At 49.8% G+C, this 14,010-nt stretch overlaps 1 protein-coding gene across 1 annotated transcript in view; it reads left to right on the top strand.

Moving 5' to 3' along the window:
• HFM1 (helicase for meiosis 1) overlaps positions 1-14,010 on the top strand; it is a 472,985-nt gene that overhangs the window by 281,825 nt on the left and 177,150 nt on the right. Inside the window, exons 17-18 of the mRNA XM_030206735.1 lie at positions 11,075-11,181; positions 11,286-11,333. Coding sequence (XP_030062595.1) covers positions 11,075-11,181; positions 11,286-11,333 — 155 coding nt within the window. The remainder of the gene's footprint in view (positions 1-11,074; positions 11,182-11,285; positions 11,334-14,010) is intronic.

Below are 14,010 nucleotides of genomic sequence, written 5' to 3'. Positions count from 1 at the left end.
ATGGCCCTCATGCGAGAGGGACCGGTGCAAGGAAATCCCGCTGCTATGCCTATACTCTATCAGAAGCATTGCACAGGACAGCGGCAGTAAGGCCACCTGCAGCACTGCTTCTCTAGACCTCAGGACACTGGCAACGCAACTTCTAGCAACTCAGCTCCCCTGGTCTCCTCAGGGATTTTTGACCCAAGAGGGGGAGGGGAGCAATAAGGAGGGAGAATGGGAGGGGTCATACCACTTGCCTGCCCAGCACACCTGTATGCATGACTTAATATACTGATGTCGGGCCTAACTGTCCACCTCCGAATGGCTAATTCTGAGCCAGAGAAATCTTGCCCAGTGGAGATGCTGGAATCCTGCCACTACGCCTATATGTGTGTGTGTATGTATATATATATATATTGTAAACGGGACCGCTGCGCCAGTAGGGGGAGGAAGGAAGTCTCCTCCCCAGGATTAATCCAAGCCCCACAAATTGCCACCAGCAGATACTTTCAAATATTCTTTTCTTTTTATTTCTGTTTCCAAGTTACAAACAAAAGCTTCAGTCCAGCCCTGGGGTTAGGGCTGCCCCAGGCAGGGTAGTGCTGCCCCTCACCCAGCAATCCAAAGTCTCTGACCGTTCTTGAGGGCTGCAATAGTCCCCTTTGGAAATACTTCCTTTTCACAGTACGTATCCCAAGCAGTGCTGGCCCAAAGTACGTATCACAAGCTGTGCTGGCCCAAAGCAAAATTGTTCCCTCCTGTCCAACCAGGGTTTCCAGCTCCCACAGTTCTTACACAACAAACAGGAGCAGCTGGGGAACCAGGCTTATAACTCTTCCAGTCCTCTGCCCTTCCCCCACAGCAAACAGTTCAAATCAAAACAGGCTTCTTCCTTACAACAGGTTTTAAATCAAAACTTTTAAACACATAGCTTTCCCCCTTTAGGTGCTACCTTCCTCAGGGCTCTCCAGCTCCCATTCCATCCTCCTTCTGCTTCTTGCTCAGCAGCCTTAACCCCCTCCTCCACCTGCTTCTCACCCCACCCTTCCCTCTATAGGTGGGAGGCATCATGTATTGATTACGGAGCCAGGGAACTGGGCTTCTTCCTTCTCCCTCCCTCTTGTGGTCAGAGTTGGTATATACCCATCTTGTCTATCCCTGGGGCGCCCTTTGCTGGGACGGGCAATGCATTCTGGGAGACGTAGTTCAGGATTTTGTTGTTTCATTTTGTACCTCTGGGCTGTAGCCTTGTCACACACCCCCTCCCTCAAGAAATTGCTAGTCCCTTTGGGACCCTCCCAGGGATTCGCAATTCGAGACCGAACCCCTGGAAACCCCAGGATCCTCCGTCCTTTCTTTTTACGACTTCCTAGGCCGCGGCGCCTAATTTCTTCGCCCATTTTCATGACCCATGGGTACACCCCCTTTTCCACTTTGAGTTTCTGGTGTACTTTCCTAAGGCCTGATGTCCTTAGCACATCAGGGGAACTTCTAGTCGCTCTCTTCCCCTTTCTACCACCCGGGGCAGCACTTTCCTGCCTACTAGGCCCCAATGGGTATTTGTGGGGTGTGTGTAAGGTCCTCAGTCTCCTTTTCCCTCTTAAGGGCCTCCTATCCCTCTCCTTTGGTCCCGGAAAACCCCTTTTGGAACCGGTTTCCCCCCAACCTCTGGGTGACCTAGCATCCCCCTGGCCCCCTTCCTGAGCCGGTGTCCCCCCTCCAGGAACTCTTCTCTTACCCCACTCTTCAGCGCAGTAGGTGGGACCTAGGATCCCCCTTTTCTTCTGGGGTCCAGGTTTTCCCCTCCCATGGGCAGCCTTTTCCCTTCTCTGCTTGCCCTTCTGGGGTGTCTCACATCTTTTAACCCTTACACCACCTCTCCCTGTGGTTTTAATAGGGCCCTTCTGATTCTCCCTATCCTGATCCTTACTCAGGGATAGGAGTTTACTTACTTTGACCCCTCCTGGGTCCTTCTTTCCCTCGAGCTTTTGCTGGAGGTCTAAAATGCAGGATTTTGCTTCCTGAACCTCCCTTAATCTCCTCTGCCCATCCTGGAAGAGGACATCCACTGCGAGGGTCAACACTCGGCACCTCTCTTCCAGGGCCACCCTGCAGCTTTCTGCCCTTTCTGTGGTTTCCTTGGCCTGCAGCCTCTCAACAGCCCACTCAGCTGCCCCCTGTGCTTGAACCCATTGCAACTCCTTTATCTGAGTTTCCAACTCAAGGTTCCTCTGAGTAAGGTACCCTACCCTTTCCTGGGCTGCCTGCCTCTCCACCAATAACCCCTCTATGCTTTGGGTGTATCCCTTGTGCAGGTCTTCTATCTGGATTACCTTCTCCCTATTAAGCTCATTCAGGCCCCTGACCCAGTGGCGTAGCCAGAAGTCAATTTTTGGGTGGGCCAACAGGTTGGATGGGTGGGCACTAGACAGTGGTTTGCTGGTAAATGTTTAACAACAGGCTCTCTCCCCAGTCCACCTCTGCGCCCCCCCCCCCTCAAAATTGCAGAGCTGGCTATAGCCGGGAAGAGAGCTTGGGGGGGGGGGGGGGGAGGCAATGCATTACTCTCTCCAGGAAAAAAAAAATTAAATGATCCCAGGTTCCAATCTAATTCATGTTTAATGTGGGATAATATGCCATAAATAAGTAAATAAATATAAACTTTTAATGTTGAGCACCTGATTCTCAAAGTGGACATATTCCACACACTATGTTTAAATCATTTTTTATTGATGACAATCAGATCATATACAATTTCACATTGATTCTATCATCATTTCCATTTTTATTCCTTCCCCCCCTCTCCTCCTCCCCACCCTCCCCTCTTCCCCCTTCTTCTCCCTTTAATTTATCTTATACATACAGAGTTGACTATTGGTTATGGATTTGGCTACATATTCAACAGTTGGCTTCGTGCAGCCGGGGATAGAGTTCTCAAAAATGGGGTCCATCTTGTCAAAAATTGTTCGAATTCTTGGCTTGGTCTGTCTTTGTAGTATAATCTCTCCATTCTTAGAAGGAAAATCATCTGGGTCCGCCACATTCCACACACTATAATGAAAATAAAATGATTTTTTTTCTACCTTTGTTGTCTGGTGACTTTGTTTTTCTGATCATGCTGGCCCAGTATCTGATTCTGCTGCTATCTGTCCTCTTATCTCTGTTTCCAGAGCTTCCTTTCCATTTATTTCTTTACTTTTCTCCTTTCTTCTTCATTTCTTGCTCTACATCCGTAAGTAAAAGCTGGGTCCTCCGCAGACTTGACTGTCCAGTGGATCCAGCTTCTGCCTATTTTCTCCATCCATGAGCTGTTTTCTCCTCTCTTCCTTTTCCCTCATATATCCTTCCTCTCTCTTCCCTCCCCTCCATCCATGTCAGCATTTCTTCTCTCTCCCTTTCCCTCCATCCATGTGCATCTCCTTCCTCTGTCTTCCCTCCCCTCCATCCATGTCCAGAATTTCTTCTTTCTCCCCTCCATCCATGTGCATCTCCTTCCTGTCTTCCCTTCCTTCCCCTCCATCCATGTCCAACAATTCTCTCCCTGCCCTCCCCTCCATTCACCCATGTCCAGCAACCATCCTCTCTCCACTGCCCTTCCCTCCATCCATGTCCTGCAACTCTCTTCTACCCTCCCCTCCATCCACCTATGTCCAGCAACTCTCCTCTCCCCTGCCCCCCCCTCTATCCACCCATGTCCAGCAACTCCCCTGCCCTCCATCCATCTATCCATCCATCCATATCCAGAAATTCTCCTCTCTCCCCTGCCCTCCCCTCCATATCCAGCAATTTCTCCTCTCTCCCTGGTCCTTGTCCTCCCATCCATGTCCATCGATGCTCCTCTCTCCCCTTTGACCATCTCCCTCTCATTCCCTCTCCAGCACTCCATTCCCCCCTCTGTCTCTCCCTTACCCAGTCTCCTAAATTCCTCCCCCATCTTTCACCCACTTCATTAGTCCCCCATTCCCCATACTCTGTACTTACTACCCCTCCCAGTGCCATCTATCTCCTGCTCCTTCCTTCTGCTCACCACCCCTCCCAGACCCATCCTTCCCTCTGCTCACCAACCCTCCCACTCCCATCCATCTTCTGCTCCTTCCCTCAGCTCACTACCCCTCCCAGTCCCATCCTTCCCTCTGCTCACCACCCTCTGCTGAATAAAGAAGACAACATGGATGCAGGCAGCACAGCAGCTCACTGGTTTGCTTGCTGTGCTTTAAGTGAATGGCGATGGCTGCACAGGGGAGTAGAAAGAGATTTTAAATCAATGGCTTCCTTCTGTAGTCGCAGCAGCGAACTGGCGGGTGGCGGCACTAAAAGCATAAAGCAGCGAAGCTCTTCGATTCCGTCCTTCGCTTTCCGTTTCCTGCCCTCTCAGCGTCCCGCCTTCCTTTGATGTCATTTCCTTTTGGGCAGGCGGGCGGGACGCTGAGAGGGCAGGAAACGGAAAGCGAAGGACGGAATCGAAGAGCTTCGCTCGCTGCTTTATGCTTTTATTGCCGCCGCCCGCTAGTTCGTCGCTGCTGCCAGTCTGGAAAGATCAGCTGGGTGGGCGGGCCTGAGCTGAAATTGGGTGGGCCCACCCAGGCCCACCCGTAGCTATGCCCCTGCCCTGACCTCAGCTTGGGTCTGCTGCAATGCCACAGTTAACTGAGCCACCCCTTCAGTATGTCCCTGCTGCACTTCCCTCAGCTGGCTTTCCTGCTGGCCCTTCAATTCTCCCAGCCCAGCCTTTACCTGGGTTAAGATCCCCCTCAGCTCTCCTATAGCTGTTTGCTGTAGTTTACCCATTTCCTTAACACTCTCCTGCCTCTTAGCCAACTCCATTTCCTTCTGCTTCACCTCCTGCTTGGCTTCTTCTAATTCTGCCTTTACAGAGGTGACGAGCTTATTTTCCCTTTGCTTCTGGAGTAGAATCAAGGCTTGCTGTTCCCTTATACTTTCCCTTAGGGCCTCCTGCTCTTTTTGCCATTCTAGGCGAGCATTCCGGAACTCAGCTTTAACTAGGTTTACTCTCTGCGCCTGGTCCAGTTGCTGATGTCGTCGGACGGTGGTGCTTCGACTGGAGTGCAGGTGAGGGCTGTCCATTCCCCTGCTGGTGGCAGTGAGCCTTCGGGTGGGTCTCCTCCTGCCCTGAGAGCTCCTGCGGTACAGCCCCCCCGAGACCGACCTTCTTCGGCCTCGGCCCCGAGGAAGCGACGGCTGGATTCTACGTCCTCCTCGTCGGTACAGGGAAGCTCCGGTGACATGCTTCGTTTGAAGAAATCAAAGAAGCATCGACACCGGTCTCCTTCCTGCATCGGTACCGAGAGCTCTGGGTCGCCGAGGGAGTCAGCACCCAGTAGGCATCAGCACCGGGAGGATCGCTCACCCTCTGTTCAGGAGGTGTCGATGCGCTCCACCTTGGACAGCCCGGAACCGCCTCCACGCCCGGAACAGACTCTGACCTCGACGCCTGCATCGGCTTCCATGTCTTTCTCCATAGCCGCTTTACACGAGAGTCTCCGGGCCATTCTCCCAGAGATTCTGGGAGACCTGTTGCGCCCTTCCCCTCCGGTACCGGGGGTGCTTGCGCCACCGGTACCGTCGAGCGAGGCACCGGCTGGCCCTTTGCCCGGGGTGAGGTCTCCGACATCGGTACCGCTTGCAGTACCGGTTGCCGCCGCCTCCCAGGAAGACTCCCCGATGACGTCGGTGGAGGGAGCTTCGCCGGTGCTGGTGAGGGAGTCTACCTCTCGACGCTCCCACTGTGGCCGTGTTTCCACGGAGTCGAGTCGGGCACAGCTTCAGACACAGGTTCACGAACTTGTGTCTGATACCGATGGTGAGGCCTCGTGGGAGGAGGAGGAGGACATCAGGTATTTCTCTGACGAGGAGTCTGATGGCCTTCCTTCTGATCCCACTCCCTCCCCTGAAAGGCAGCTTTCTCCTCCCGAGAGTCTATCTTTCGCGGCCTTTGTCCAGGAGATGTCTACGGCCATCCCCTTCCCGGTGGTTGTGGAGGATGGGCCCAGGGCTGAAATGTTTGAGCTCTTGGACTATCCTTCTGCACCTAAGGAAGCGTCCACAGTCCCCATGCATCATGTCCTAAAAAAGACATTGCTGGCGAACTGGACCAAGCCTTTAACTAATCCCCACATTCCCAAGAAGATCGAGTCCCAGTACCGGATCCATGGGGACCCAGAGCTGATGCTCACTCAGTTGCCTCACGACTCTGGTGTGGTGGATCTGGCCCTAAAGAAGGCCAAGAGTTCTAGGGAGCATGCTTCGGCGCCCCCGGGCAAGGACTCTAGAACCTTGGACTCCTTTGGGAGGAAGGCCTACCATTCTTCAATGCTCGTAGCCAAGATTCAGTTCTACCAGCTCTACACGAGCATTCACATGCGGAACAATGTGCGGCATTTGGCGGGCTTGGTGGACAAGCTCCCTTCTGAGCAAGCCAAGCCGTTTCAGGAGGTGGTCAGGCAGCTGAAGGCGTGCAGAAAATTCCTGGCCAGAGGGGTATATGATACCTTTGATGTTGCATCCAGGGCCGCTGCTCAAGGTGTGGTGATGCACAGACTCTCATGGCTGCGTGCCTCCGACCTTGAGAATAGAATCCAGCAGCGGATTGCGGACTCCCCTTGCCGAGCGGACAACATTTTTGGAGAAAAAGTCGAACAGGTGGTAGAGCAGCTCCACCAGCGGGATAACGCTTTCGACAAATTCTCCCGCCGGCAGCCTTCAGCATCTACCTCTTCAGGTAGACGTTTTTATGGGGGAAGGAGGACTGTTCCCTACTCTTCTGGTAAGCGTAAGTACAATCCTCCCTCTCGACAGCCTGCGGCCCAGGCTAAGCCCCAGCGCGCTCGCTCTCGTCAGCAGCGTGCGCCTCAGCAAGGCCCCACAGCTCCCCAGCAAAAGCAGGGGGCGAGCTTTTGACTGGCTCCAGAAGAGCATAGCCAATGTCAAAGTGTCTGTGCCGGGCGATCTGCCGGTCGGGGGGAGGTTGAAAGTTTTTCACCAAAGGTGGCCTCTCATAACCTCCGACCAGTGGGTCCTCCAAATAGTCCGGCAAGGATACACCCTCAATTTGGCCTCAAAGCCTCCAAATTGCCCACCGGGAGCTCAGTCCTACAGCTTCCAGCACAAGCAGGTACTTGCAGAGGAACTCTCCGCCCTTCTCAGCGCCAATGCGGTCGAGCCCGTGCCATCCGGGCAAGAAGGGCTGGGATTCTATTCCAGGTACTTCCTTGTGGAAAAGAAAACAGAGGGGATGCGTCCCATCCTAGACCTAAGGGCCCTGAACAAATATCTGGTCAAGGAAAAGTTCAGGATGCTTTCCCTGGGCACCCTTCTTCCCATGATTCAGCAAAACGATTGGCTATGCTCTCTGGACAAAGGATGCTTATACACACATCCCGATACTGCCAGCCCACAGACAGTATCTTCAATTTCGTCTGGGATCACGTCACTTTCAGTACTGTGTGCTTCCCTTTGGGCTCACCTCTGCGCCCAGAGTGTTCACGAAGTGCCTAGCTGTGGTAGCAGCAGCGCTTCGCAGGCTCGGAGTGCACGTGTTCCCTTATCTCGACGATTGGCTGGTAAAAAACACATCCGAGACAGGAGCTCTACAGTCCATGCAGATGACTATTCACCTCCTGGAGCTACTGGGGTTTGTGATAAATTATCCAAAGTCCCACCTTCTCCCAGTACAGAGACTCGAATTCACAGGAGCTCTGCTGGATTCTCGGATGGCTCGGGCCTATCTCCCGGAGATGAGAGCCGACAGTCTGCTGTCCCTCGTCTCCCGGGTACGAGCGTCCCAGCAGATCACAGCTCGGCAGATGTTGAGATTGCTTGGCCACATGGCCTCCACAGTCCATGTGACTCCCATGGCACACCTTCACATGCGATCTGCTCAATGGACCCTAGCTTCCCAGTGGTTTCAGGCTGCTGGGGATCTAGAGGACGTCAACGAGTTTTCTCAAATCCCTGTATTGGTGGACAATTTGGACCAATTTGACTCTGGGATGCCCCTTCCAAATTCCTCAGCCACAAAAGGTGCTGACTACGGATGTGTCTCTCCTGGGGTGGGGAGCTCATGTCGATGGACTTCACACCCAAGGAAGCTGGTCCCTCCAGGAACGCAATCTGCAGATCAATCTCCTGGAGTTACGAGCGATCTGGAACGCTCTGAAGGCTTTCAGAGATCGGCTGTCCCATCAAATTATCCAAATTCAGACAGACAACCAGGTTGCCATGTATTACGTCAACAAGCAGGGGGGCACCGGATCTTGCCCCCTGTGTCAGGAAGCCGTCAGCATGTGGCTCTGGGCTCGCCGTTATGGCATGTGGCTCGAAGCCACATATCTGGCAGGCGTAAACAACAGTCTGGCCGACAGGTTGAGCAGGATTATGCAACCTCACGAGTGGTCGCTCAACTCCAGAGTGGTTCGCCAGATCTTCCAAGTGTGGGGCACCCCCTTGGTAGATCTCTTCGCATCTCGAGCCAACCACAAGGTCCCTCAGTTCTGTTCCAGACTTCAGGCCCACGGTCGACTGGCATCGGATGCCTTCCTCCTGGACTGGGGGGAAGGTCTGCTGTATGCTTATCCTCCCATACCTCTGGTGGGGAAGACTTTGTTGAAACTCAAGCAAGACCGGGGCACCATGATTCTGATTGCTCCCTTTTAGCCACGTCAGATCTGGTTCCCTCTTCTTGAGTTGTCCTCCGAAGAACCCTGGAGATTGGAGTGTTTTCCGACCCTCATCACGCAGGACGAAGGGGCGCTTCTGCATCCCAACCTCCGGTCTCTGGCTCTCACGGCCTGGATGTTGAGAGCGTAGATTTTGCCTCTTTGGGTCTGTCAGAGGGTGTCTCCCGTGTCTTGCTTGCTTCCAGGAAAGATTCCACTAAGAGGAGTTACTTCTTTTTATGGAGGAGGTTTACCGTCTGGTGTGACAGCAAGGCCTTAGATCCTCGCTCCTGTCCTACACAGACCCTGCTTGAATACCTTCTGCACTTGTCTGAGTCTGGTCTCAAGACCAACTCTGTAAGAGTTCACCTTAGTGCAATCAGTGCATACCATTACCGTGTGGAAGGTAAGCCTATCTCAGGACAGCCTTTAGTTGTTCGCTTCATGAGAGGTTTGCTTTTGTCAAAGCCCCCCATCAAACCTCCTACAGTGTCATGGGATCTCAATGTCGTTCTCACCCAGCTGATGAAACCTCCTTTTGAGTCACTGAACTCCTGCCATCTGAAGTACTTGACCTGGAAGGTCATTTTCTTGGTGGCAGTTACTTCAGCTCGTAGAGTCAGTGAGCTGCAGGCCCTGGTAGCCCAGGCCCCCTACACCAAATTTCATCATAATAGAGTAGTCCTCCGCACTCACCCTAAGTTCTTGCCGAAGGTAGTGTCGGAGTTCCATCTGAACCAGTCAATTGTCTTGCCAACATTTTTTCCCCGTCCTCATTCCTGCCCTGCTGAACGTCAGCTGCACACATTGGACTGGAAAAGAGCATTGGCCTTCTATCTGGAGCGGACACAGCCCAACAGACAGTCCGCCCAATTGTTTGTTTCTTTTGATCCCAACAGGAGGGGAGTGGCTGTGGGGAAACGCACCATATCCAATTGGCTAGCAGATTGCATTTCCTTCACTTACGCCCAGGCTGGGCTGGCTCTTGAGGGTCATGTCACGGCTCACAATGTCAGAGCCATGGCTGCGTCAGTGGCCCACTTGAAGTCAGCCACTATTGAAGAGATCTGCAAAGCTGCCACGTGCTCATCTGTCCACACATTCACATCTCATTACTGCCTGCAGCAGGATACCCAACGCGACAGTCGGTTCGGGCAGTCAGTGTTTCAGAATCTGTTTGGGGTTTAGAATCCAACTCCACTCCCCTAGGCCCATGTTTTATTCTGTTCCAGGCTACACTCTCAGTTAGTTGTTTAAGTTGTTACGTCAATCTCAGTTATGTCCTCACCGTTGCGAGGCCCAATTGACCATGTTTGTTGTTTTGAGTGAGCCTGGGGGCTAGAGATACCCCATCAGTGAGAACAAGCAGCCTGCTTGTCCTCGGAGAAAGCGAATGCTACATATCTGTAGAAGGTATTCTCCGAGGACAGCAGACTGATTGTTCTCACAAACCCGCCCGCCTCCCCTTTGGAGTTGTGTCTTCCCTTGTCTTTGTCTTGCTACATACGGGACTGACGAACACGAGCCGGTTCAGGCGGGAAGACGGCCGCGCATGTGCGCGCGAGGACTAACAAAGGCCTTTGCTAGTAAAGTTTTCCGGTTGGAGGGGGCTGCCGTGGACGTCACCCATCAGTGAGAACAATCAGCCTGCTGTCCTCGGAGAATACCTTCTACAGGTATGTAGCATTCGCTATATACACACACATTTATATCTGCTCCAAATATTTATTTATTGATTCATTTGGATTTTGGTCACACCTTTTTCAGTAGTAGCTCAAGGTGAGTTACATTCATGTACACTAGATATTTCTCTGTCCCAGGAGGGCTCACAATCTAAGCTTGTACCTGAGGCAATGGAGGGTTAAGTGACTTGCCCAAGATCACAAGGAGCAGCAGTGGGATTTTAACCGGCCACCTGTGGATGTCAAGACCAGTGCTCTAACCACTAGGCCACTCCACTCCACTGGAGCAGATATAAATGTATGCATTTGCACATTTATAGGTGCCTATGTTCCATTTCTAAAATAGACTTAAAATAGGCACGCTTTTTGCTAGTTGGACATAAACTTTCTTTCTATGATTTAAAGCCATCTAGATTAGACTTTTTTAATTATATGTACTCCAGGAGGCTGAATATTGACCTCTGTGTGGTACTGCTGTTTCAGTGGTAAGTGAGAGTGCAAGTCAGTTGTGTCTAATTTATTCTGTTCTCTGTGAAGAACCACCTTTATAGGTAAGCAACTTCACTTTCTATCAGCAATGTAAAGTCACATGCAATAGGAAGCCTGAGATGGTTGCATAAGCCTAGCTTCAAATGTAGTGATATTGTTAGTGATAACAAACAAGTTTTTTTTTTTTCATAGATGTATTAGTGAAGGGATAATTTACTAAGGAACTTGTTCATAAACTATATACAGGTCACAATGGTATCAAACTGCAATGAATTTTCAGATGTACAGTTGAGAACAAATGAGAAGAAAATACTTAACACACTGAATAAGGACAAGAACAGAATAATTATAAGGTAAAAAATTAAAATGTGTTATGTTAAAGAGCAAAGCTAGTGCTTTTTTCATGATTCTATAACTGAAATAAAAGACAATAAATCTGGTCTATTTTCTTCCTCAGGTACCCCATGGAAGGGAAGATCAAAACAAGAGAAATGAAAGTGAATTGGTAAATACATTCAAATTTCCTTGAAACTAGTTATAGAAAAATATGTGCTTATAATAACTCATATTAGTTCAAATTTTTAATGCATGTTACTATACCTATAACACTGTTTAGTATAGTGGCAATACTGTGTTTTTTTATATATATATATATATATATATATATATATATATATATATATATATATATATATATATATAATAAAATTTACAATTGTACAATCAAAACCAATGTAATACCAGAAATAATTCCATATCTAAGTGGGTCCTGGCTGAATATTCCCCCACCACCAAATTCCAGTACCCCCTCCCTCCCTCTCTGCCCTTCCCCCAAAAGAGAAGTAGATTGCCCAATAAGACCTTGACTCTCTGTAGGCCCCCCTCCTCGGGCATACCTTTAGTATCCCTGGTGGTCTAGGGATCTAGTGGGCAGCAGTGATGCCCACTCGCTCCTACCCACTGGTGCTCTAGCCTCAAAATGGCCACCATTACTTGTAGTGGTAGTCTTGCAGTATGAGGGTGGACCGGCAATATATCATGCCCCTGAGAGGAGTAGAAAGGGAGAAAGGGTTCTTACCAGCCACAGTCCCAGGTGCCAGGGCAGAGGTAGGACTTATGGATACATGTTTTTTCCTCTGAAGAGGGCAAGTTAATTTTATTATTCTCTGAGTAATGGAGATAGCTTGAAGTGAAGCTAATTTGCTGAATATATTATATTCTGATCTAACTGTACAGAGAGCTTGAAATATTAGATGCATATTGTAACTCTAAATTTCTGATTTCAGATTCCAAATGGGATAGATGAGATCTAGTGTCCTTATACCATTTAGAAGTGAATCCTTTAATGACACCACATATATAGGATTTTCTACTACTACTACTACTTATCATTTCTATAGCACTACTAGACGTACGCAGCTCTGAACACTGGACATGAAGAGACAGTCCCTGCTCAACAGAGTTTACAATCTAATTAGGACAGACAAACAGGAAAAATAATGGATAAGGGAATTACTAAGGTGGGAATGATAAAACATGTGGGTACTGAACAAGTGAGTAATGGTTAGGAGTTAAAAGTAGCATCAAAAAAGTGGGCTTTTAGCCTAGATTTGAAGACGGCCAGAACAGAGAGGGAACTTGACGTACCGGCTCAGGAAGTCTATTCCAGGCATATGGTGCAGCAAGATAAAAGGAACAGAGGCTGGAGTTAGCAGTGAAGCAGATGGGTGCAGATAAGAGAGATTTACCCAGTGAACGGAGTTCCCGGGGAGGAGTGTAGAGAGAGATAAGAGTGGAGAGGTACTGAGGAGCTGCAAAGTGAATGCACTTGTAAGTCAATAAGAGGAGTTTGAACTGTATGTGTAAACAGGGAACCAATGAAGTGACTTGAGAGGGCTAATATCAGCATAGTATACTGGTGGAATATAAGTCATTCGGCAGAATTTTGAACAGATTGAAGGGGAGAGAGATGGCTTAGAGCGAGATCTGTGAGAAGCAAGTTGCAGTAGTCTTAAGTGAGAGGTGATAAGAGTGTGGATAAAGGTTCTGGTAGTATGCTCAGAAAGGAAAGAATGAATTTTGGTAATATTATAAAGAAAGAAACAACAGGTTGTAGCAGTCTGTTGAATATGTGTAGAGGAGAGAGAGGCATTGAAGATGACCCCAAGGTTAAAAGCCGACGAGACAGGGAGGATAAGAGTGTTATCCACAGAGCTAGAGAATGGGAGAAGAGGAGAGGTTGGTTTAGGAGGAAAGATAAGAAGCTCAGTCTTGGTCATGTTTAGTTTCAGATGGTGGTGAGACATCCAGGCAGCGATGTCAGACAGGCAGGCAGATACTTTGGCCTGGATTCCTGCTGAAATTTCTGGTTTGGAGAGGTAGATCTGGGAGTCATCAGCATAAAGGTAATACTGAAAGCCATGGGATGAAGTATAGATGGAGAAGAGGTCCCAGGACAGATGCCAGAGGTACACCAACTAATAGTGGCATAGAAGTGGAGGAGGATCCACCAGAGTATACACTAAAAGTACGATAGTAACATAGTAAATGACGGCAGAAAAAGACCTGCATGGTCCATTCAGTCTGCCCAACAAGATAAACTCATATGTGCTACTTTTTGTGTATACCCTACTTTGAGTTGTACATGTCCTCTTCAGTGCACAGACCGTATAAGTCTGTCCAGCACTATCCCCGCCTCCCAACCACCAGCCCCGCCTCCCACCACTGGCTCTGGCACAGACCGTATAAGTCTACCCAGCACTATCCTCGCCTCCCACCACCGGCTGGCTCTGCCACCCAATCTCGGCTAAGCTCCTTAGGATCCATTCCTTCTGAATAGGATTCCTTTATGTTTATCCCATGCGTGTTTGAATTCTGTTTCCGTTTTCATTTCCACCACCTCCCGCGGGAGGGCATTCCAAGCATCCACTACTCTCTCCGTGAAAAAATACTTCCTGACATTTTTCTTGAGTCTGCCCCCCCTTCAATCTCATTCATGTTCTCTCGTTCTACTGCCTTCGCAGCTTCGGAAAAGGTTCATTTGCGGATTAATACTTTTCAAATATTTGAACGTCTGTATCATATCACCCCTGTTTCTCCTTTCTTCCAGAGTATACATGTTCAGGTCATCAAGTCTCTCCTCATAAGTCTTGTAACGCGAATCCCTTACCATTCTCGTAGCT

The sequence above is a fragment of the Microcaecilia unicolor genome, chromosome 6 (assembly GCF_901765095.1).
Source record: "Microcaecilia unicolor chromosome 6, aMicUni1.1, whole genome shotgun sequence".
NCBI lineage: Eukaryota > Metazoa > Chordata > Amphibia > Gymnophiona > Siphonopidae > Microcaecilia > Microcaecilia unicolor.
This window is presented reverse-complemented; position numbering and strand designations above follow the sequence as displayed.